The sequence below is a fragment of the Cariama cristata genome, unplaced genomic scaffold, assembly GCF_000690535.1.
Source record: "Cariama cristata isolate BGI_N322 unplaced genomic scaffold, ASM69053v1 scaffold29373, whole genome shotgun sequence".
In the NCBI taxonomy this organism is placed as follows: Eukaryota; Metazoa; Chordata; class Aves; order Cariamiformes; family Cariamidae; genus Cariama; species Cariama cristata.
The window spans coordinates 16412-39419 of NW_009607441.1; the positions used below are offsets into that span (position 1 = coordinate 16412).

Sequence of the window (23008 nt, forward strand, 5' to 3'; positions counted from 1 at the left end):
AAATCCTTATTTTTACTTTAGTCCTTGTTACATCCCCATTTATTAGCTTTCCTGCATCATTTGGATAGCTAATTGTTGATAGTATATAGATTTATAGGAAATCAAAAAGGTCTGATTCTATAGTGAGTCTTTTTGGAATAGGTTTTTAAACATACTACCTGCTTTACTACTACTGATGAGTTGGTGTTTTTTAGTAGTAGTAGTATGCTGGGAATCATAGTGATGCTCCTGCTCAACTTGACCTAAGAGACTTTTACAGCCCCTGAAGCAGTGTTGCATTGCTGTGAGTGTATTTACTCTCAAGCTTTTTCTGCTGACCAGAATGAATTCTGGAAGTGGACTTGCTCCTTTGACCTTGGTACTCTTTTCTCATAGATAACCAAAATTGTGACCTACCTGCATGGGATTTGTGATTCCTCCCCAGGAATGTGAAGACAGGCTTTGCTCCTCTAAGTATGTCAGCTGACGTTAGGGATGAAGGACTGATGGAACATGGGCCCTTAATCACCCATGGGAGGTGAGAACTTGTAGGTCCAGGCAACGAGGGTCAACTAGTCTATACTAGTTGCAGCTGCCAAAGAAAAGGAGGCAATAGCTGGGTTTACTGGAGGCAGTTTTTTAACCAGTTTCAGCAGAGACCAGCTATTAAGAGGGATTAGCAATTTATCCATATAGGGTGTAGTGGAAGGCCTGGAAATTCACTTAACAGAAGGATAATAAGAATAGTGTTATGCTTAGGCAAGTGCTAGAATTTATCCTTTGTCAATGAAGAATCTATGAAGAAAGCTTTTTTTTTTGAAGTCTAACTTTTTTTAAGGTTGACTTTCTGTTGGCCAGTCTGTTTCTGATAGATGGGTGGATTTCAACAGTTAGCTACCCGGTTTACATTGGAGAATTGCATTTCTTCCTAGTCTTTTCTTTCAGCAACTTTTCTTCTGAAGTGTAATACAGAAACTGTAAAAACAGAGCATAATAAATAAATAACAAGGAGTCACAGATTTTATGGTGCAGAAAGCATGCTTTATTTCAAATGAACAAATCTATCTCAAGGAGGTTCAAAAGCTAACAAGATTTATTACTACATTAGGAGAACTAAAGCAAATTGAAGTGCAGGGCGGTATTTGATGTTGTAACAACAGTTTGTTTTCAAACTGTGGTTCATTGCTTAGTTGCCCAGAAGTGACTACTGGATGTCTAATACTACCACACAAACTCAAACACTGCACCCTATGAACCTCCGAGAGGGGGTACTGCTGCTGCACTTGAGTACCTAAATAAGCTTTGTTGATTAAGGGGATGGCCAGGTGATGTTACTTTTTTAAAGCTATTTAGGCAGTCAGTATGTCAGAAACAGTACGCAGACAGTGGGTGAACAAAGTACTGGCCGCTTGCACTTTGTCCAAAAATTGTCAGTCAGGTATGGAAATTATGACATAATCAGATCCAATGTAAAACATTAAAGCAATGCTTACAGGAGGGTAATTGCAGACATCACCAATGCCTTACATTTCTGATTCAACATAAATATTCGTGCATGTATAAAATACTATGCACAGTATCATCTCTTAGGTGTAGGTAATCTTCAACAGGGAGTCTCTCTACCTGTTGAGGCGTTCTTAGACATCAACAATGAGTTGAGGCGCAAAAATTAGTTAAATGTTGAGCAGGGTGGTCGTTTGCTAGGAAACTCTCCTACCAACTGTTAGTTCCAAAAGTTACGTTTCAAAATGTCATAAAATAAATGGTACAAAACTTCATAACCGTTAACTTCGGCTATATACAGTATGTACATGTCAGTGAAAAAAGTGTTTAAAATTCTTACGTCAATAATGACTATAAGTCATAATGTATAGCTCTGGACTTTGTCTCATTCAGGTAGGTACAAAAATATTTTTTATATTTACAGATCAGATATTTCAGTCCATATATGAATCACTTGTAAAAAGACAAGTGTAAATAATACAGATCAAGCGCTCTAAATTGATCGAATATTAATATTCACAGTGGCAGAATCTGTACCAAAATCATTTCCTAAATTCAGGGTATAAAGTCCACTGTCGTTCTTCTGGACATCCATGATGATCAGGGTGGTTAGATCTTCCCTGGTTTCAATGTGGAATCTGCCTTGCTGGTCCTGACTGGTAATTTTTCTCCCTCTGCAGTACCATGTTATTTCAGGAGCAGGTTCACCCGAAAAGGCACAAGATAGTGTGAGAACTTTTCCTTCGTCAATGCTGATATCAGATGGGAGAGCTTCAATTTTGGGTGGTACTCCTTTACAAAACAGGAGAAGAAATACCAGGTTAATCTGTTTCCACTAAGCCATGCAGCAGGTTTACTCTGAGGACTACTTCAGGATATTTGAAGCACTAACTCTACCAGTAATTGGATTGCTCACCTCTCAGACCTGATTTAAGCATTTTACTAGTTGAACTCTCCAGTTGAGCCATACTAGATTTCCCCATAATACTGCTGGAACTCATCTCTACAAAGGATTCTTTCATGGAGGACATGCTTTTGGCAGACATGCTTGCAAATTTCATTTCAGTCATGCTGCTACTGCTGAAGCTGCTGAATGAAGCCTCTTGTTTAGAAGAAGCCATTTGAAAGGACTGAGAAGAAAAACTTTCGTGCATGCTTGCGTCGCCACTTGTCTTCAATACTACCTCTTTTGGAGGTTCTTCAATTAGAGCTGAGGAGCATCACAAACATAGAAGGAAAAACCAATAATGTCACATTAACGAACAAAGTCATGCAGAAAGTAAGAGACAGCATAGTTGTTTGCTTTCAATGGAAAACTGCAGTGGAGTATAAAATTGTTTACAATCATTTGATTCAAGGTGTCCAAATCACAAACAGTAATTTACGAATGAAACAAGTAGGAAATGGAACTGTTACTAGTATGTATGAGCCTGAAGGATAAACATACTTAAGAAGAAAGAGGTAATCGCACAGCGTTTCCTATTAGAACCATTACTAGAATTAGACATTGAGAAATTGTGTGTGTTCAGTTTCTGTTTGTAGAAGTTGTGAAACATTTTCAAGTTCTTACAGGCATGGTCTAGGAAAGTCTGTATTTCACTGCATTGTTCTGTAGCTATAAAAGGCAACAGAAAAGCTCAATCAAGCTCAATCACTGCAGCTTTCCTTTAAACCCAAGCACAGTCATACGAGCAAATCATAGCAACCCCTTGATGCTAGGATCTGGGATATGGTACAGTCAAAAGAATACTAAACCCAGTTCAGTTATGGCTAAGTTACCATAAAAATTTTTAACTGTGGAATTACTTTGTTTTATTGGAACAGATTCTGCTAGTAAATGAGGAAAGAATAATTGCCAGCACCAAGGTCTTAACACAGTCATCCTCGAAGGAATGCTCATAGCCTTCTGTTAACATGCATCTATTGGTGTAAGGGTATTATAAGAATTTCTAATGGTGTTTTAGTTCTGTGTATATAATACACAAAAGAAATAGGAACTTGTTAAAATACTAAATCAGTATTACCAGTGGCTTTTATCATAAATCATTTTAGTAGACAAGTTGTGATTAGTCTGAACACAAGACCTGGAGAACAAACTTACGTAGTACAGTCAAAGATGCTGTAGCAGAGCACTGCCCGTGGTAGTTTTTTGCTTTCACCGTGTATTTTCCAGTGTCACTCACTGCTGCATTTTGAATCTCAAGAGAATATATGTTTTTAGAGCGTGTTACTCTGATGTGCGATGAAACAGCAATCTGAGGAGGGGAAAAAAAATGATTTCATTAAGATCGGTTTTATGAATAATTCTAATTTTTCAAGTAAATATATTAAATAAATACTTACAGGTTGATTATTCTTAAACCATTCAATTTCAGGAGAAGGATCCCCAGAAACTTCACAGGTGAACAATACATCTTGTCCTTCATTGACATTTTGAGACTTAGGCTGCATGATAAATGCTGGTTCGTTGGAGCGCTCTTTAGAAAAGGTCAGAACATACTGGCATTTAATAATGCCTTCATCAGTTTTACCCTCACAGGTGAGTATACCTTCATCTTTATTACTAGCCTTTTTGATAGTTAGTGTGTGATCACTTCCAGAAACACCATATCTGTAATCATCTGAATTTCTCAGCTCCATTCCATTCAGCACCCATTTTACTTCAGAGGCACCAGGAATGCTGGCTTTCAATGTCACTTTCTGCCCTTCGGACACTGTCATTTCAGTTGAAGAAGCTTTAATTTCTGCTTTCAATTGTTTGACGTCTTCAGTAACAATTGACTTTTTAATGACTTCTTGAACTGCTGCTTTTTCTTCAGTTGCCACTACTGATTTCTTCTGGGTAGAAACTGTAAGCACCTCATCTTCTTTCTGAACTGACTTACGAGTTTCAGATACACCTCTTACCTGGGAATGGATATTTTTAAATACTTGGCCAGTAAACTGGAAGTTAGTTTTTGAAACACCTCCTTCCCCAATGATTTCACAGGTGTATTCTCCTTTATCAGATTCCACGAGCTCATGGATTTTGAGCTCATAGGTGCCATCTGCTGCATAATGAAACTTGAAATGATGATCTTCTTTCAGTTTTTTGCCATCCTTATACCAAGCCACTTCTCTGACACTTAAAATGCTGCTTTCAACTGCACAGGATAACTTTACCTTATCTCCAAGAGTTTCTGCTTTCAGATGCTGTTTTATCTTTGGTGGAGAAGCAGTTGGTAATTGTACTTTCTCTGCTGGTACTGTTTTGTCTCCAGGTGGTGACTTTGCTTTTGGGGGGCTGCTAATGGGTTCAGGAGATTTCACTTGTTTAGGAGACGTAACTGGCTCTGGAGACTTTACACGAGGCTCAGGAGATTTGATTGTTGGTGGTGATGTAATTGTTTTTTCAGGAATTCTTGTTCTTTGAATGGTCAAAGTAAAATGCGCTTCTTGTCTTCCTTCAGAGTTTTCCACCACAACAGTGTAACTTCCTTCATCTGACATCTGGACCGAAGGAATTTCAAAGGTAGACTTGTACTGTGTTCGTGTTACTTGGAAGCGCCTTGAAGAAACAATGGGTTGACCTGCACGGAACCATGTTATTGTTGGTGCTGGTTCACCATCAACGTCACAGGAAAATCTTGCAGTCTCCCCTTCAGAAACTGTGATTGACCGTGGCTTTGTAAGGATTGTTGCCGGTAGAGTGCTTTTAAATGCCTTGTGTACAGTCCTTTCTTCCAATGATTTTTCTTCAGCTGCAGTGACTTTTTCTTCAGAAGCAGCATAGTGTTCATATGATAAAAGTGATTCTCTTGTTGCTGACATTTCTGATTTGATCTCTCTTACTGAGGAACTTGCTTCTGTAGCAGATGCTTTCTTAAATGAGGAGACTGAATATGCCTCTGTTTTTGTCAAGTCAGGTAAAATTGACCTTGGTACTTCTTCATCTCTCCGCTGGGAAGAGTATGTAGTGTAATCTCCTCCGGTAACATCTAGTGTTGCATAATCAGAGCATTCCCCTTTGTAGTTTGTGCATACAGCCCGATATGTTCCGCTGTCATCAATGTGGCAGTCGAGAATCTCCAGAGTTAATACACCACTGGTATTAGTAAAATGTATCTTACTGCTCTCCTGGAGCTCAATACCATTATGGTACCACTTCACTTCAGCAGTTGGTTTTGACTGGACATTTAGAATGAACCTGGTATTATGGCCACATGGTACCCGGTGTGAGCGCATTCTCAGGGTAATGCGAGGAGCATGGTCGAGGGTGAAAGGCTGCTGAGTCAGAACTTCATACTTCCTTTCCATAGTTTTCTGAGTTTTCAAAGCAGATTTCATGGACTCATATCTAGAAAATATATCAAATCTTGCCATCCTCTCAAACCGAGACAGCGATCTTTCACTAGAAACTGGGCTAGGTGAGCGAGGTCGAGTTCTCTCTGGTGTTGGGGATCTTCTCTCACTTTCTTCAGGAGGCCGTGAGCGAGGTCTAATTAATTCAGAGACAGGACGCATCAATTCAATGTAAGTTGGAGAAAGAGATCTTCTTCTCCTTAGTAATCTAGAGGGAGGTGAAAATTCCCTGTGAACATGTTGCACCATTTCTATTTCTTCTTCTTCTCCTTCTGATGTGATCTCAGTTATTTCTCTGCCCCTCCTTCTCCTGAGTCTACTCTTTTCCTCCTCTGCCATATATTCGAGCTCACTTCTGTATTCAGAGAGTCGCTGAGCCGTGCCAACAGGACGGAGCAATTCTTCATCCTCTCTTTCATCCATTATTCTTTGCTTTTGTTTAGGTGGTCTGTAGGCAGCCCTGTCATGGCGTTGACGAAGCTCTGCATAGCTTGCACTGGTCTCAGCTTTAGTTGGGATATGATAGCTTGAATACCTCAGCTCTCTTTTTCTTTCTTCCTCTGAACTGACCTGTGCTGCTGCAGTAGAATACCGAAGGGCAGACAGTTCAAAGCGTGGGGGGCTTCTACTTGGTGGGGAAGCAGAAAAGCCTAACTCCAGCTCTTCTTCAAGGCGCAGCCTTTCCTCTTCAGTTCTCTTCATGGCTAAATAGTCATCAACAGGCAGGAGTAACTCCTCATCAGACAAGTCACCAAGCGATCGCCTTCTTGGTCTATAGTAGTATTCATAGTCTGGAGATGGGGTACGCCGACGTGCTGGTCTCACGATTTCAAGATCGTCTTGTGTTAGCTTTGGTATGCGCCATTTAGGCTTATACTGATCAGAAATGCGTGGCAGCGGCATCACGTAAAATTGCTCCCACCTGGAAAGACGTATGCGTTTCTGGCGTTTCTGAACAGTTCTCTCAAGTTTTCCTGGCATTTCGTACTGGTCTCGCAGCCTCTTGTACCACTTCATGTCTGACAGAGGCACAAAGTGTTTAATGTTTTGATCTTCCTCAAGAGCAGTGCGCACATGCTTGCGAGGCTCTGGGACCTCGTATGGCATACGAAGTCTTCTTTCTTCCTTCTTTTCTTCTTTCTTAATTTCATATTCACCTTTGACAGTCTTTGTGCTAACAGCTGGTTTATATAAGATAGCAGCTTCTCTGAGAGCCTCTTGTGCAGTTTGTGTCAGTGGAACAGCTTCAGCCCCAGAAAGGATTTCTGCCATTCGTAAGGTCTTGTCAATTTGCCTCTGTACATGCTTCTCCCGCTCTTCTTCAGTTGTGTACTCACGCTTGACATATTTCAAACGTTCAACTTTTAGATAAGCCTGACAGCTTGTAGATCCAGCACTGTTTGTAGCAGTAACTCTGTAATAACCACTGTCTTCTGGTAAAGTATCTCTGATATGCAAAGCATAATAATCTAAACCTTCATGAATTATATCAAAGTTAGGACCAAAGGATAGAGGTTGACCATCTTTCTCCCATTTCAGAGTTGGTTTTGGTACACCAGATACCCTGATCTCAAAACTGACATTTTGGCCTTCTTGACATTCAGCATTTGCCAGCAGTCTTTTAAACATTGGCCTTAGTGTGGCATCTGCTGGAGGTGGATGTGGAATCACAGTCAGCTTGGCTTTGCAGCTGTCTTCGCCATATTTATTGCGTGCCACAATACTGTATTCAGCATCATCCTCTTCAGTGACATTATTGATGATGAGTTGATAAAGACCCTTGTCTGATTCAAAAGTATACTTCCTGTCATCATCACCAGGTTTGATTTTCTGGCCTGATTTGAACCAGGTTACACGAGGTTCTGGGTGAACTGTTATAGTTACTCCGAACCTGACATTTTCTCCGATGTATGCAGTGCGGTTATACAAAGGCAGAGTAAATTCTGGTGGACGCTCTAATAGTCTCATAGTATCAACCCGTCGTTTCACTTTCCTGACAGTTCTGCGTCTGTAGTGTTCAGAAATTTCTCTCACACCTTTAACAAAAAGTTCTGCATAAGAGCTGTCTTCACCATAGTCATTTACTACCTTGCATCTGTAGGTACCATCATCGGATTTAGAAACATCTTTGACATACATGGTTGCCACACCTTCTTCGTATTTGATTTCGTATTTCTCATTGCTTTCTAATTGCCTCATACCAAAGTACCATGTGACTTGTGTAGACTGATCATAGTTTTCAATCCTACATACATATTTGGCATGCCCTCCTTCTTCTGTAACAGTATGCTTTATCTGCCCAGCAATGGGACCAATGTCTATTGGTGCAACTTTAACTTTAGCCACCGTTATGCCTTTTTGAGATCTAATCGCACCTCCACAGGAAATGCGAGCTGCTGACACAACTGTGTTCCACTCCTTCTTTACTAGAGTTTGGTAGTAACGCCGGTGCCTCAAGGTCTTGATGACTTTAGTGCTGGTCTTTTCTCTCTGCTGTTTTAGCCACACATGGTTGAGCGCTTCAGCAGCTGTCATCCGAGCTTTTCTTTCCTTTACTAGTAGGCGATCAATGAAGTCCATGGCCTCAATGCTTATGTCTTTGAATGCTTCATCATCAAAGTTGTATTCAGCATTTAGAATATTTTCAATAACTTGTTGGTTTGTTTCAGCAATGAAAGGATTAATGCCACTGAGAAGTATATATGTTAGAGCACCAACTGACCACATGTCAGTAGCTGTGCTGACCAAATCATGATGGTGTACTTCAGGCGCATAATATTCAGGAGAAGTGAACTGGAGTCTAAAGCTGTCTCCAGGCTTTAATTGTCTGGCCTGACCAAATTCAACAATTTTAACTACAGAGCTTCTTCTTGTGAAGTAAATAATATTGTCTGGTTTAATATCAAAATGTCCAATGCTGTGGCGATGTAAAAATTCTAGTGCATCGCAGACCTGGCGTACATAACTTACTATTTCTCTTTCATTAAGTTCAAATGAAGCTGTGCTCATTCTTTCAAAGATGTCAACTCCAGAAATGAATTCAAAGATCATGACCAATTCTTCTAGGCTCTCAAATGATTCATGAAGATACAGGATATTTCGATGCCTAGCAATGTTTAGAATGGAAATTTCTTTCTTTACCAAAACTTGGTCAGCACCCTTTACTTTGACAAATTTAGCCAGGTAAGTCTTTTTTGAAACTGCCTCAATACAACGATGTGCAATGCCAAACTGCCCACGTCCAAGCTCTTCTGCAATCATATATTTGTCATAGAGTTCCTTTGTAGAATAGTGAGCTGCTTTAACTGTGGTGACTTCTCTGGTCTCATCAACTTCTTCATCGTAGTTCATTACTCTGGTCTTATCTTCCTTTGTTATAATTGGATCAGTGGGTTCAGAAGGCTGGCTTTGGCCGAACTTGTTTTCTGCAATTACGCGGAACTGGTAGCTGGTCTTGCCAAACAGGTTCACCACTGTGTATCGTGTATCACGAGCTTGTGCAACACGAATCCATCGCTCTGCTGTTGTAGCACGTTTCTCAATAATGTAGTTTATGATTCTGCTTCCACCATCAGTAGCTGGTTCATTCCAGGTTAAGTTGACTGAATCCCTTGAAATGTCAGTTACCTTCAGACCTCTTGGTGGATCAGGCACATCAGCCACATCTAATTCAACTGTTTTTTGATCGATTCCGAATCTGTTTTTGGCACAAACAATGTAAAACCCTGCATCTTTTCTGTCAACACCATTTGGGAAAACAAGAGATGTGAATGATCGTGTAACAATGACTTGGTAGTGTCCATTAGTATCGATGAGGTCTTGTCCCTTCTGCCATGTGATCACAGGGTGAGGCTTGCCGCTGAATGGAATCTTGATGCTCACTACTTCCCCTCGGAGGGCATGAACAGCTCCCATGCCTTCCAGGTTTTTGGGCAAGTGAATCTTTGCAGGAACTGGAATAGAAAGAGAAGAAGAAAACAACACATGAGCAAAAGCACATGAGAAGAGCACAAATAGTCTGAATATTCAAAGCTTAAAAAGAATTTGTCTTAGGAATCAAGACCCTTCATTCACCTTCAACATCCAAAGAGGCAGTGCCAGACACAGATCCTCCTTGGTTGGTAGCTCTAACTTGATATACTGTGGCATCATCATCTGTTACATTTGTGATGACCAGCTGGTGATATCCACCCTTGAATTCCTGTATCTTGATCTTTTCACCATCTGGCATGATTTCTTTGCCCTGTCTGTACCACTTGACGATTGGTTTAGGATGACCAGTGACTTTGCAGACAAAGGTGGCATTAGCTTGAAATTTCACATTCAGATTCCTTAGTTCTTCCTTGAAATGTGGAGCTTGAATTGGTACATCAGATTTTGGAATGACTGGTTGTGATACCTCACTCCACTCACTTTCACCACCAAGATTTTCACATTTTACACGGAACTCATATTCAAGACCTTCAATAAGATCTTTCACAGAATAGACCGTTTCACGAATTTCATCTGTTGTTACAGAAATCCACTTGTTTTGTTTTTTCTCACGCTTCTCAAGATAGTAAGTTCTAATCTTTGCACCGCCATCACTTGCAGGTGGCTTCCATGAGACAACACAAGAATCTTTTGTGACAGCACTTGCTACTGGCTGACCAGGTTGTCCTGGTTTTTCTGTAAAGAATAAAAAAGTTCAAAAGCTGAAGTGAACTTGCCTTAGTAATTACAGGGGATACAGAAATTGATATTTCGTTGTCCACTTACCAAATGGAGGCTTCATAACAACAACTGATGAAACCTCCAGTGCTTCACTAATGCCATATGTATTCTGAGCAGAAACACGGAAATAATAGCCTGCATTTTCAGTTAAGTTAACAATTCTACAGGTTGTGCCTGAAATGCTTGAAGATACAAGTTGCCATTCTGCTCCTTCCTTGGCTTCACGTTTTTCTATGATGTAATTAGTTATCATAGCACCTCCATCATCCTTTGGTGGTTTCCAGCTTATCACCACAGAATTCTTCAGTATAGACTCTATAACAATTGGCCCTACTGGTTTATCTGGCTTATCTGTAAAAGAAAAAGCATGATATTTTCAGTTCTTTTGCCAATAAATATTTGAGAAAATATTCCACAAAAATACTGAAAATACAATTAATTACCTTGTATTTCCACATTAAGTACAGTGTCAACTGTTCCAAATGTGTTACTGAGTTGCACTTTGTACTTCCCAGCATGAGTCTTGTGCTGGACATTCTTAATAGCAAGATGAGTATAATGCTCTGTGTTCTCAATAGTAACTGTTTCCGATCCTCTCAAAGGTTTGTTGCCGTAGAACCAAGTTATTGCTGGTACTGGTCGGCCGATATACACAACGTGAAGGCGGAGGGTGCCACCTGCGCCTGCATGGTATTTCTCTTTCAGTGGGAAGCCAGGGTGGAACTGAGGAGGAGCCTGCAATAATAGCTTGCCACTAGTTTCAATTTCTCCAACATCATTGGTAGCCATACAGGTGTAGAGACCTTCATCCTCCTGTTCGTCTGTTATTACTGTCAGTGTATGATTGCGTCCATCAGATGACATTTTGTATTTTCGGCTTTGCACCAGTTCTTTGCCAAAGCGGTACCATTTAATATCAGGCAAAGGTCTCCCAACAATCTGGCATGTCAGCTGAGCTGCTTCACCCAGTTTAGTTGTAGCATCCTGCATTTCTTTTTTTATGACAGGTGCTTCTCCAGCTATGACAAAGAAAATTAAAAAATAATGAAGATTACTATAAAATTTTCCTTTCTTACTGGAAACTAATTTTCATTTGTACTTGTTCATATTATACTTGAAAGACTGTGCTTTAGGACAGTCATGTTGGCAAATGACATGTAAAACAAATAGGCAGCATGTTAGGTGCAGCACCATTGTTTATGACACAGCAAATCACAAAAATATAACAGCAAATATGACAATATATTTTTGCTTACATGTTAATTTAGTTTTCACTGCCATAGCAGTCCTTCGAGGTCTGCTGAGGCCAGTCTGATTTTCTGCAAAAACACGGAACTCGTATTCTGTAGCCTCTAGTAAACCTCCTACTGTAAACTGCCTGTCCTTGATGCGTTCTTTATTGCATTTTTTCCAAGTACTTTCTCCAGACTGGCGATATTCAACCCAATAGCCAAGGATTTCTTTGCCACCATCACTTTCAGGTCGTTCCCATTCTAATGTAATACTGTCCTTAAATATAGAAGTGATCTCAATTTCTCCAGGTTGGCTTGGTTTGTCTGAAAATTAAAATAGATACAGAAAATAAATTCCTCTCTAAATGTCACTAAGTTGCTCTTCAGAAGATCTGTTAATGCAAACATTCTCTTACCAAATGGATCCTTGCATACAACTGGTTCAGAAGCAGGACTTGCTTCACTTTCTCCAATGTCATTTTGAGCAATGATACGGAATTGATATTCAGCATCTGGAACAAGTCCTGTGACTGTGTACATTGTAGTGGTAATCTGTGTCTTATTATGCCGGACCCATTTTTCTGTAGATGTCTCTTTACGTTCAATGTAGTAGCCAGTTACACGAGAACCACCGTCATCTTTAGGTCTGGACCAGGACAAGTTGACAGAACTCTTTGTAACATCAAGCACTTCAGGTGGGTTGTTTGGAGGCTCTGGAGGATCTTTTAATAATTATAATAACAAAGATAATACAAATAATAGTGGCATAGCATTAAAACATTTGCATATACTATTGCACTTTTAGAACCATAATGTAGTAATTAAAAAATATTTTTTCAAAAAATCTAAAAGGGGACTTACTTAGAGGTGTCTTTGGTACTGCTGGTTCTTCAGATTTGAGAGATTTGCTAATACCAAAATGGTTTTCAGCAGAAACACGGAAGTGATATTCCACATTTTCTTTGAGCCCTTTGACCACTAAGGATGTCCCTTTCACTCTAGAGTCAACAGTGTACCAGGCAGTCTTCGGTACTTCTCGTCTCTCAACAATATAACCTAGGATGTCTGCACCACCATCATCTGTAGGAGGTCTCCAGCTTACTCTGACAGAACGAGCTTGTATATCATCATACTCAAGTGGCCCTTCTGGTGGATTTGGAATGCCAATCACTCTGACTTTAATATACACAGCTTTTTTGCCACACTTGTTTTCAAGTACCAAATCATAGGTGCCTGAATCTTCTCTTTCTGCATCTTTGATCACAAGTTCTGTATGAGTGTCAGAAGTCGCAATCATGGCCCTCTTGCTGATGTCATGTCCTTCTTTTGTCCATTTGCATATTGGGATGGGCTTACCCTTAATGGGTATTGTAAGCCTGATAACTCCACCTTGTCTCACCATGAGACCTTCCTGGTATTTTTCATCAAGTTCATAGTCAGGATATTCTGTAAACAAAATTAACATGTCATGTTATGTCTGTTTTACAGATGATATCATACCTGCTTTAGGCAAATACTTTTTTAGGACAACTTTCAATGAGATTTAAGACTTGAAATGTCTTACCAAGCATTTCTGTTATTTTGACTGTTCCTGGCACTTCAGCAGGTTCTCCTGGCCCACCAGCATTACAGGCTAGCACACGGAATCTGTACTCTGCACCCTGGGGGAGATGTGTCAAGGTGTATTCACGAATCTTGGTTGGTGTGGTATTACATTTGGTCCATTCAAATTGATCAACCTTCTGCATCTCAATTAAGTAGCCAGTAACTTTAGAACCACCTTCATCTTCTGGTGGACTCCAAGCCAGGGAGACAGATGTTCTTGTAGTATCAGTGACTCTTGGATTCTGAGGTTTGCCTGGAGGAGCTGGAAGAGGAGATGAGGAGGTGAGATCCTTTTTTATGTATATTTAAAAGAGGTAACAAATGCTAACTTACAACATATGATCTGTATTAAGTCTATAGGATTTATACAGGAAAACTTAGAATGATTTTCACTAATATTTTCCGGATAGTAAAAATCTCATTTGTTAATACACACAGATAAATTTCCAAATTAGCAAAACCAGTAAATTTTACTAGTATCATTCCCTTCTGCTATCATGTACTTAATCTATGTAGGAAATTACTTACCAATTGGATCTCTGGCGACAGCAGACTTGGAAGGACGGCTGGGTTTCCCAGTGCCTCTGGCATTGATTGCTGTGACTCGGTGTTCATATTCTAATCCTTCAACCAATCCAGTGGAACGGTAACGAGTCATAGTGACTGGAACTTTATTTACACGGATCCATCTATCTGCTCTAACTTCTTTGCGTTCCACAATATAACCAGTAATCTGTGAGTCACCATCATCTTCTGGAGGATACCAAGTTAATGTCATGCCATCTCGAGAGATATCAAACACTTCTGGAGTGCCAGGAGGACCAGGAATACCTGTAAAAACATAACACAGAATTAGTGAAGAAAGTGTCATATTACACGTTAGTAATATGCAATGTATTGTGAATGACAATGTAATATCAATGTCACATCAAACTTTTTATCAGCAGATATCAAAGTACTTTACCTAGGTCAGTGAAATACTCCTGTTTTTGTAATGAGGTAAAGCAATTTTTCAAGGCTAATGGTAGACCTGAGCAGGAAATCCAAGTTTACCATCCAGGTTCTGTGCAGTGCATCTATAATACCTATATAGATTTATGGATGCCATTTTTCTCTGGACAACATAAGACTACAAATATAAGACTACTGTGCATCATAATGTACCATTTTATTTGGCAAAAGGAAGTAGTAAAATCTAGAAAAATCTTATCTATGTGTGGATATATAAGTTCATTTAAATATATTTATTTTTAAAGGTAGAAAGTAAGACTTACGGATTCTGCTCTTGCATTCTATAATTTCAGACTGCAGGTAAGATCCAATTCCAAAGCGGTTTGTAGCAGCCACACGGAACACATATTCTGCACCTTCAACAAGTCTGGTGAATTTAAACATTGTCCTGGTTACTGACTCTGAAACTGGCAGCCATCCAGGACGGTGAGCATCACGCTGTTCTACCACATAGCCACTAAGAGTAGCTCCACCATCCAGCTCAGGGGGCTCCCAGGAAATGGTTACATAATTTGAATCAATTTCCTCAATTCGGATAGGTCCAACAGGTGGTCCAGGTTTGTCTAGGAAAAAAAAGGAAAATTATAAGAAAAAAGAAAATGGACAAAAGGAATCATATTACTGATGTAACAAAGTTCAGATGGAGAAAGATCATGGACAATTATTTTCATAAATTCTTACCAAGGATTATAACCTTTATTGTATCAGTAACTGTTCCAGTTGTGTTCTTCAGTTCAAGTGTATACTCTCCAGTGTCGTGTATGGTGGTCTCACGCACAGTTAATTTAGCCATTTTGGCAACAGTCTCCATTTTGATGCGTTCTGATTCTTTTAGTTTAGAACCAGCAAAGAACCAAGTTGCAGCTGGAGGTGGTCGTCCTTCAATTGGAATAGCTAACTCAATGGGCTTGCCAGCAGGTACATGAATTGTCTTCTGAGGTATTCCAGCGAAGTCAATTGTTGGTAGAACTAAGAAAAGCAAGTTGTTGATATTTTAAATAGCTATTTTATATCACATTCATTTCGTGTAAGCTTCACCCTTTTATTTTTAACAGTAGATACCTACCTTTTTGGTCTTGTACTGTCACTGCTGTGACAATCTCTCGTGGTTCTGACACGCCCTTCTGATTCTGTGCTCTGACCCTGAACAAGTACTGTTCACCTTCATTGAGAGAGATAATTGTATGCTCGTAGATGGTAGGCTTCAATGTCACTACCTTCAACCATCTTTCTGTTCCAGCTTTGCTGGCCTCAATAACATAGCCAGTCAATCTGCTGCCACCATCATGTGGTGGTTTCTCCCATGCAAGAGTAACAGTTGATTTAGTGGTGTCAATCACTTCAAGTTTTTGTGGTACCATGGGGACATCAGATACTAGTACCGCATCAGATGTTTCACAGGCTTCACCGATGCCGTAAATATTTTCTGGTAGTACTCTGAAATAATACAAAGTTCCTTCTAGAAGTCCAGTAACTCTATAAAATGTCTTGCTGCATTTGGTAGTGACAGTCTTGTAAGCTCTCATGGAAGCTTCACGTTTCTCAATTATATAGTTGTTGACTGGGGCTCCACCGTCAATGGTTGGAATATCCCAAGTAAGTGTCACAGAATCTTTTGATACTTCCTTAATTCTCACTGCAGCTGGTGGACCAGGTGTATCTAAAACAAAACAAACAAAAAAAAGTTGTTTTTTTCCTTCTGGATCCTTTCCTTTTACAGTCAATGACTGCTTCTGCCTAAAAGAACAATGCTGGGATTTGATTTATAAACTAGCACAGCTTTAGAAACTATGTATTATCCTTTGGATTATATTGTTTCTTTGACTTCCCAAACATTCTCATGTTATTTAAACTGCAATCTTCCTTTGGAAATGAATTACTCTTATTCCTGAGCAATGTGCACTGAGTGATGTAATGTCCACATATGATTGTAGCAGCACTTACCATACACTTTTACAGAAATAGTTGCAGATTTTTTTCCTGATTGATTTTCAGCCTCAATGACGTATTTTCCAGCATCATACCGATTAACTTTATCCACAATAAGCAGAGTGTAGCTGTCTGTAGTATCAATAATAGCTCGACTTACAAGGTCAACACCCTGCTTGCTCCATGTAATTATGGGAGCAGGTCTGCCAGATACAGAGACCATTAGGCGCAGGGAACCACCAGCTCTGACTGTAACTGTCTTCTTCAGATCATCAGCAAGCTCAAGCTCAGGTATTTCTGGTGAAGGGTGTAAGAAACATGGAATTAATTAATCTTTTAGTAGTTCTAAAGGAAAGTATAATTATTGCTTAAAATACACATTAAGTTTTCAAATTACCTATTCTTTCCACAGGTTCTATTTCTGCTGATGATTCACTAAATTCACTCATACCATTCACATTTGTAGCAGCAACTCTGAATTGGTATTTCTGGGTTGTTTTGAGACCAGTCACGGTGAACTCAGCATTCCTCAAAGCGGCAGCTGTATGTGGTCGATACCACTGTTCAGTGCCTTCTTCTTTCATTTCAAGAACATAGCCTAAGATGTCAGCACCACCGTCATATGTGGGCTTTGACCATGCTAAGCTTATGCTATGCTTAGTAGTATCCACAACTCTTGGAGCTGAAGGTGGTGCAGGAGTATCTTTGAAAAAGAAGAAAATGTATTTCACATTGGTGCAGGAAACATTTTACAGTTAAAAATAATTTCTAAACAGCTACTGCCAGGAAATGCATTTAAAATGAACTGTAACTGCTTTTAAGTTTATTCTAATACTAGCTAGTTCAGTGAGATCATATGTGGTTTTGGGTATCTTCATCAAAGTGTCAATGTGGGTTTATGCTCCATTATTATAAGTAAATATTAAAATATGTTTTAAATGTGGTAACTTACATGATGGTTCTTTACATAATATGTATTGTGAAGCTTCACTAGGCTCACTGTTCCCAGCAGCATTCACTGCAGTGACACGGAACTGGTACTGGCTACCTTCCATGAGACCAGTGACTTTCAGTCTGGTATCATAAACAGTGTAATCTCTGTTCACTCGTGTCCAGCGTAGACTTTTCCTTTCACGTTTGTCCACAAGATAGTCCTTAATCTCACTGCCACCATCTGATTCTGGTTTTGTCCAATGAATAATGATATGTTCCTTGCCAACACTCACTTCTTCAGGAGCACCAGGCTGTGTTGGGATAGCTGTGGTTTTTTTTTTAAAGATGAAAAAAATTATTATTTAACAAATTGTTTATCTATGAGAAATATTCCACAAATTCAGATGCAGAATAGAAGGTAGTAACACTCACTGAAAGCATTCTTGGCAATCACAGGTTCTGTTTCAAGTGGAACACCTGGTCCATATTTGTTGACAGCTCTCACACGGAAGATGTATTCATTATTTTTAATAAGTTTTGTTACCACATATGATAACGTCTGGCATTCAGCCTCAACAATAACCCAGTGAAGTCTGCTGGTTTCGCGCCTTTCTACGATATAGTGTGTGATTTGTGCACCTCCATCTTCCTCAGGAATGTTCCATGCCAGAGTACATTTCTCTTCTGTTACTCTGCTAACTGTGATTTTGCCTGTGCATGGACCTGGTGAATCTGGGTAGAGATGAAAATAAGTATTGTTATTAGCAGCTAAGGAAAAGCATCTCACTCTTATTTAAAAGAATGTAGATTTTTTAGTATACTAAGTATGAATATTAATCATGAGATACATACCAAGCACTTTGACAAGAACAGAAATTTGCTTCATCCCACTGGCATTTTTAACTGTTAGGGTATATTTTCCACTATCACTTCTGTCACAGAACTTGATAATTGCAATGGCTCGTTTGCTGGTGTATTGCAGAGATATCTTTTCACATAGATCCAATTCCCTGTCACCTTTGGACCAGAAGACTTTTGGTTCTGGTTTCCCACCAACAGCCGCATCGAGAACAAGATCTGATCCAGCCCTAATGGTCACAACTTCTCCCTGCAGTCTGGCATCGAGTTCAGCCTTTGGTGGTGCTGTCATAAGGAAAAAGAGATTAAAAACAAATTACATGACAGTACTCAAACCAGAACATTATGTTCTCAAGTGTTCAAAGTGAACATTTCTTACAGTATTCATCTTTGCAAATGACAGCACCAGTTGATTCAGATCCTTTGCTAATCACACCAGCAGCATTCTTTGCTAGTACACGGAATTCATATGCTTCATCTTCACTGAGAGCTGTCACAGTAAAAAAGTTTTCTGAGACAATGGTGTAATTGCATTTCAGCCAGCGTCCATCACCAGATTTGCTATATGGTTTGCGCTCTATAATATATCCAATGATTTTGCTTCCACCATCATAAAGGGGTGCTGACCAGCTCAGCGACACTGTAGATCTGGTGACATCTGTTACTTCTGGTCTTCCTGGTGGATCTGGAATAAAACAGGAAAATGAGAAATGCAATTCTATTTTGACTTAAATAACAACATAACTCTAAAAGTAATACTTACCAACTGGGTTTTGAGCCACGACAGGTCTGGAAGCCTCACTAGCTTTGCTAACACCTGCAGCATTTAGAGCATAGGTTCTGAATTGATATTCTAGGCCTTCCACCAATCCCGTGACTTTGTAGTTGCATTCACAGCATGGCACTTTGTTCTCTTTCACCCAAAGGATGGTGTTGCGCTCCTTCTTTTCAACCCAATATCCAATGACTTTGCTGCCACCATCATGATAGGGTTCCTCCCAGCGAATGGCCATGGCAGTTGCAGACACAGAATAGACTTCTGGCCTTGAAGGTGGGCTTGGTGGGACTAAACACAAAAAAGATGGGGAGGAAAATGTTAGTTATTACAAATAGCCAGAGGAAAAAAAATTTTGAAAAGTGTTTCACTTACCGAATGGATGCTCAGCAACTATTGGTTTTGATTCAAGGGGTTTGCTGACACCAAATCTGTTTTCTGAGCTTACTCGGAAACTGTACTCCTGGTATTTTGTGAGATGAGTGACTTTGATCTGTGTACGTTTCACACTGGAATTTACCAGCTGCCATGCTGTTGTGCCAGATTCACGTTTCTCTACAATGTAGTTCGTAATGTCACTGCCACCATCATCTTCAGGTTCTTTCCAGGTCAGCACACAGGATTCAGCAGAGACAGATGATATTTCAATTGGGCCAGTGACAGGACCTGGCCTTCCTATGACTACCACTGTGACAGTAAATGTTTTCAGACCAGCAGTGTTTTCAAGTGTGAGGTAGTATTTACCAGAGTCACCTCTCATACTGTCCTTTACACTCAGCGTGGTTCTGTCTTTTGTCGTCTTGATGGTCACTCTCTCCGTTTCCTTCAGCCTCATCTCCTCAAGTTTCCATGTCACTTTTGGAGCTGGGCGCCCACTGATTGGTATATCAATAGTAAAGGTGCTTCCAGCTTTGCATGTTATGAGCTGTCTGCTTATTTCACTGAGATCTGCTGTTGGTTCAATCTGTGGTTCCTTAATAATGACAGAAGAGAAAGCTTCTCTTGGCTCGCTGTAGCCAGCATCATTCTTTGCCTTGACCCGGAACTCGTATTCAGTGTTCTCCACAAGGCCTTCAACAGTGAAAGTAAGTTGTTTGGTTTGTCCGGCTTCAATCCAGGAATCAGATCCTTTTTGTTTCATTTCAAGAAGGTATCCAGTAACACGGCTACCACCATCATGATCAGGTTTAAGCCAAGCTAAAACTACAGAAGATTTGGTTGTGTCAACAATATCTAGTCTCTTTGGTGGAGCAGGTTCTTCTGTGGCTACAACTGGTTCTGTTAATTCACAGGGTTCACCTACACCATATTCATTTTCTGCTGACACTCGGTAGTAATACGGTACACCTTCTGCCAGATCAGTGACCTTAAAGATTTGTCGAGTGCATTTTGAACTCACCACTTGCCAGCTACGACGGCTTGCTTCCCGTTTTTCCACAATGTAGTGATGCACACGTGAACCTCCATCTAAAACAGGAGCATCCCACATTAAAGTAATAGATCCTCGAGTCACATCTTTAAATGTAATAGGACCTGGTGGACCAGGTGTGTCCAAAACCTTGACAGTAAATGCAATAGACTTACTTCCACTGTTGTTTTCCACAGTAAAGACATACTTGCCAGCATCATTTCTGTTGCATTCCTCCACAGTCAATGTGCTGAATGAATCAGTTGTTTGAATGTCAGCGCGCAAACTAAGATTAGCATCTGCTTTGGACCACACAGCAGTAGGAACAGGTCTTCCAGAGAAGGCAATGAATAGACGAATGCTTGCACCTGCTCTTACAATATGAGTCTGCTTGAAGTTTGCATCAATATCAATTTCAGGTGCAGAAAGCCTGTCCACGGTTTGGACTGAAGCAGGAACTTCACAACTTTCTCCTTTGCCAGCACCATTGACAGCACTAACTCTGAATTTATAGTGTTCTCCTGCCTCCAAATCAACAACGGTGTATTTAGTAGCAAGAACAGTCTCTGCATTGACTTTCTGCCATGTTTCGAGATCAGCTTTGCACATCTCAATGATGTACCCAATTATTTCCATGCCTCCATCAAAAACTGGCTTGGTCCACTCTAAGCTTACGCTACTCTTCGATGTATCTGTCACCTTTACAATATTAGGTGCACTTGGTGGGCTGACTGGTTCTCTACATTTAATCAACTTTGAAACGTCACTTGGAGGTCCAACTCCTGCAGCGTTTTCAGCCATGACATGGAACTCATACTCATTGCCTTCAGTAAGGCCAGTTACTCTGTGTCTGTTCTCAGTAATGGGCCTCTTACTGGATACTTTAACCCAGCGCATGCTCTTCTTTTCTCTCCTTTCTAGAATATACTCATTTATTTCACTTCCGCCGTCTGATTTTGGTCTTGCCCATGTGAGTGTGATACTGTCTTCTGTTACATTGGTAGGCTCTGGAGTTCCTGGTGCATCAGGGAGAGCTAAAAAAAGAAAAACGTTGTTAGAAAGACAAGATGGTAATTCCACAGTTATTTCTACAGAATGAGGTAGAAACTTACTGTAAGGTATTTGTGCGGTAACTGGATCAGACTCCAATGGTCTGCCAACTCCAAATTTGTTCACTGCAGAGACACGGAACTGGTACTCATTGCCTTTAATTAATTTAAGTGCTGTGTAGGTGCAAGCTTCACATTTATCTTCAACTAATGCCCAAGCAATCCTGCTGGTTTCACGTTTTTCAATTACGTAGTGGGAAATAGCAGCGCAACCATCATTAGCTGGAGGCTCCCACCATAAGGTGACTTTTTCTCCAGTAATGTTTGTGAATCGTATTGGTCCACCCACTTTTCCTGGTGTGTCTGCAATTTTAAATGTTCAGAATTATAATTTGCTGGCACTTAGAATAAAGTACTATTTTAAAAAGAGCATGCTGAAGGTGTTTGGTGCAATACCTTGTACTCTGAAGGTAATATCTTCTCGTTTAGTGCCTGATGCATTTTTGGCTTCTACTGTGTACACTCCACGATGATCCCGGGTAGCGTCTCTAATGAAGATTGTGCTATATCCAATAGCTGTAGTTATTTCTATATTCATTATTTTCTCAATCTCCTTACCATCCTTAAACCATGTCACTTTAGGTACTGGACGTCCTTTGATTAGAGCTTTAAGTCTAATGCTCTCTCCAGCTTTAACAGTAAGGCCTTCAAAGTGCTCAGGGCCAAATTCAATGGTTGGAGGAACTAGAAAAGGAAAATATAATTCAATTCCCATATAGCTAAGTATTTTTTCCTGATACTGTTTTTAATGTACTAATTATAAAAGATGGTTATATACAGTTTTTTTTTTAACCTAGAAAATGGCATTCTTTTAAAAGCCATTATTATATGTACTATAAACTTATTTATCCTGTAAGCACACAGTGCATTATATTAACAATAGGTGAAAGACACTGCTAATATATGCTGTTACAGTATGCCAAGCTACCTGAGGCACATTTTAATTTCTAAATTATTCAGTGCATCAGGATATTGCAGTTTATGATTTCTTTCCAACTTTGCTGCTACTGCTTATCTGACACAAATGTAGACTGCCATGCCTTTCAGCAATTGATTACATATGTCTGCCCGATTTGGGTCTTTAATTTAGACCCTCCCACCTTTAAGTACAAACGGAAATGTTCTGAGTTGACTGGAAGGACCTCAGTCACATGTTCTTTACCCCTTGGCCTCCTATTTCCCATCAATACAGCCAGAAGCTAGCTGGTTTCAGTACCCGAATACAAGCATATTAAGAAATAGCTCTTACTGTTTTCATCTCTGGTCATGATATAGCCTGAAGACTGTGAAGGTGGGCTGATTGTGCCAACAGCATTTCTTGCAAGCACTCTGAATTCGTATCGGTCACCTGAACTGAGGCCTGTAACTGTGTATTGGCATTCACTGACATCAGTAAAGTTACATCTGAGCCAACGATCTTCACTGCCTTGCCGTTTCTCAATGCTGTAAGCCACAATCTTACTGCCTCCATCACGCAGTGGAGGGGTCCATTTAAGGGTGACTGTTTCCCTGGTGACATCAATGTAATCAGGAGTACCAGGTGGGTCTGAAAGGAAAATAATAAAAATTATTTTTATTACTGCTCACCATAGTCTACAAGACTAGAATTTTC

The 23008-nt window shown here is 40.0% G+C and overlaps 1 protein-coding gene across 1 annotated transcript in view; it reads right to left on the reverse strand.

Annotated features, from left to right (window-relative positions):
• Positions 1-998: 998 nt before the first annotated feature.
• Positions 999-23008, reverse strand: part of TTN (titin) — a gene marked incomplete at its 5' end in the record, with an annotated part of 110854 nt that continues 88844 nt past the window's right edge. Inside the window, 26 exons of the mRNA XM_009696706.1 lie at positions 999-2274; positions 2399-2692; positions 3584-3737; positions 3826-9776; positions 9898-10491; positions 10582-10887; positions 10980-11555; positions 11793-12092; positions 12185-12490; positions 12630-13214; positions 13333-13635; positions 13902-14204; positions 14648-14947; positions 15066-15353; positions 15451-16044; positions 16329-16610; positions 16711-17016; positions 17266-17571; positions 17679-17978; positions 18099-18389; positions 18484-18789; positions 18868-19170; positions 19255-21321; positions 21400-21699; positions 21793-22080; positions 22646-22942. Of these exons, the coding sequence (XP_009695008.1) occupies positions 1976-2274; positions 2399-2692; positions 3584-3737; positions 3826-9776; positions 9898-10491; positions 10582-10887; positions 10980-11555; positions 11793-12092; positions 12185-12490; positions 12630-13214; positions 13333-13635; positions 13902-14204; positions 14648-14947; positions 15066-15353; positions 15451-16044; positions 16329-16610; positions 16711-17016; positions 17266-17571; positions 17679-17978; positions 18099-18389; positions 18484-18789; positions 18868-19170; positions 19255-21321; positions 21400-21699; positions 21793-22080; positions 22646-22942 (16199 nt within the window). The remainder of the gene's footprint in view (positions 2275-2398; positions 2693-3583; positions 3738-3825; positions 9777-9897; positions 10492-10581; positions 10888-10979; positions 11556-11792; positions 12093-12184; positions 12491-12629; positions 13215-13332; positions 13636-13901; positions 14205-14647; positions 14948-15065; positions 15354-15450; positions 16045-16328; positions 16611-16710; positions 17017-17265; positions 17572-17678; positions 17979-18098; positions 18390-18483; positions 18790-18867; positions 19171-19254; positions 21322-21399; positions 21700-21792; positions 22081-22645; positions 22943-23008) is intronic.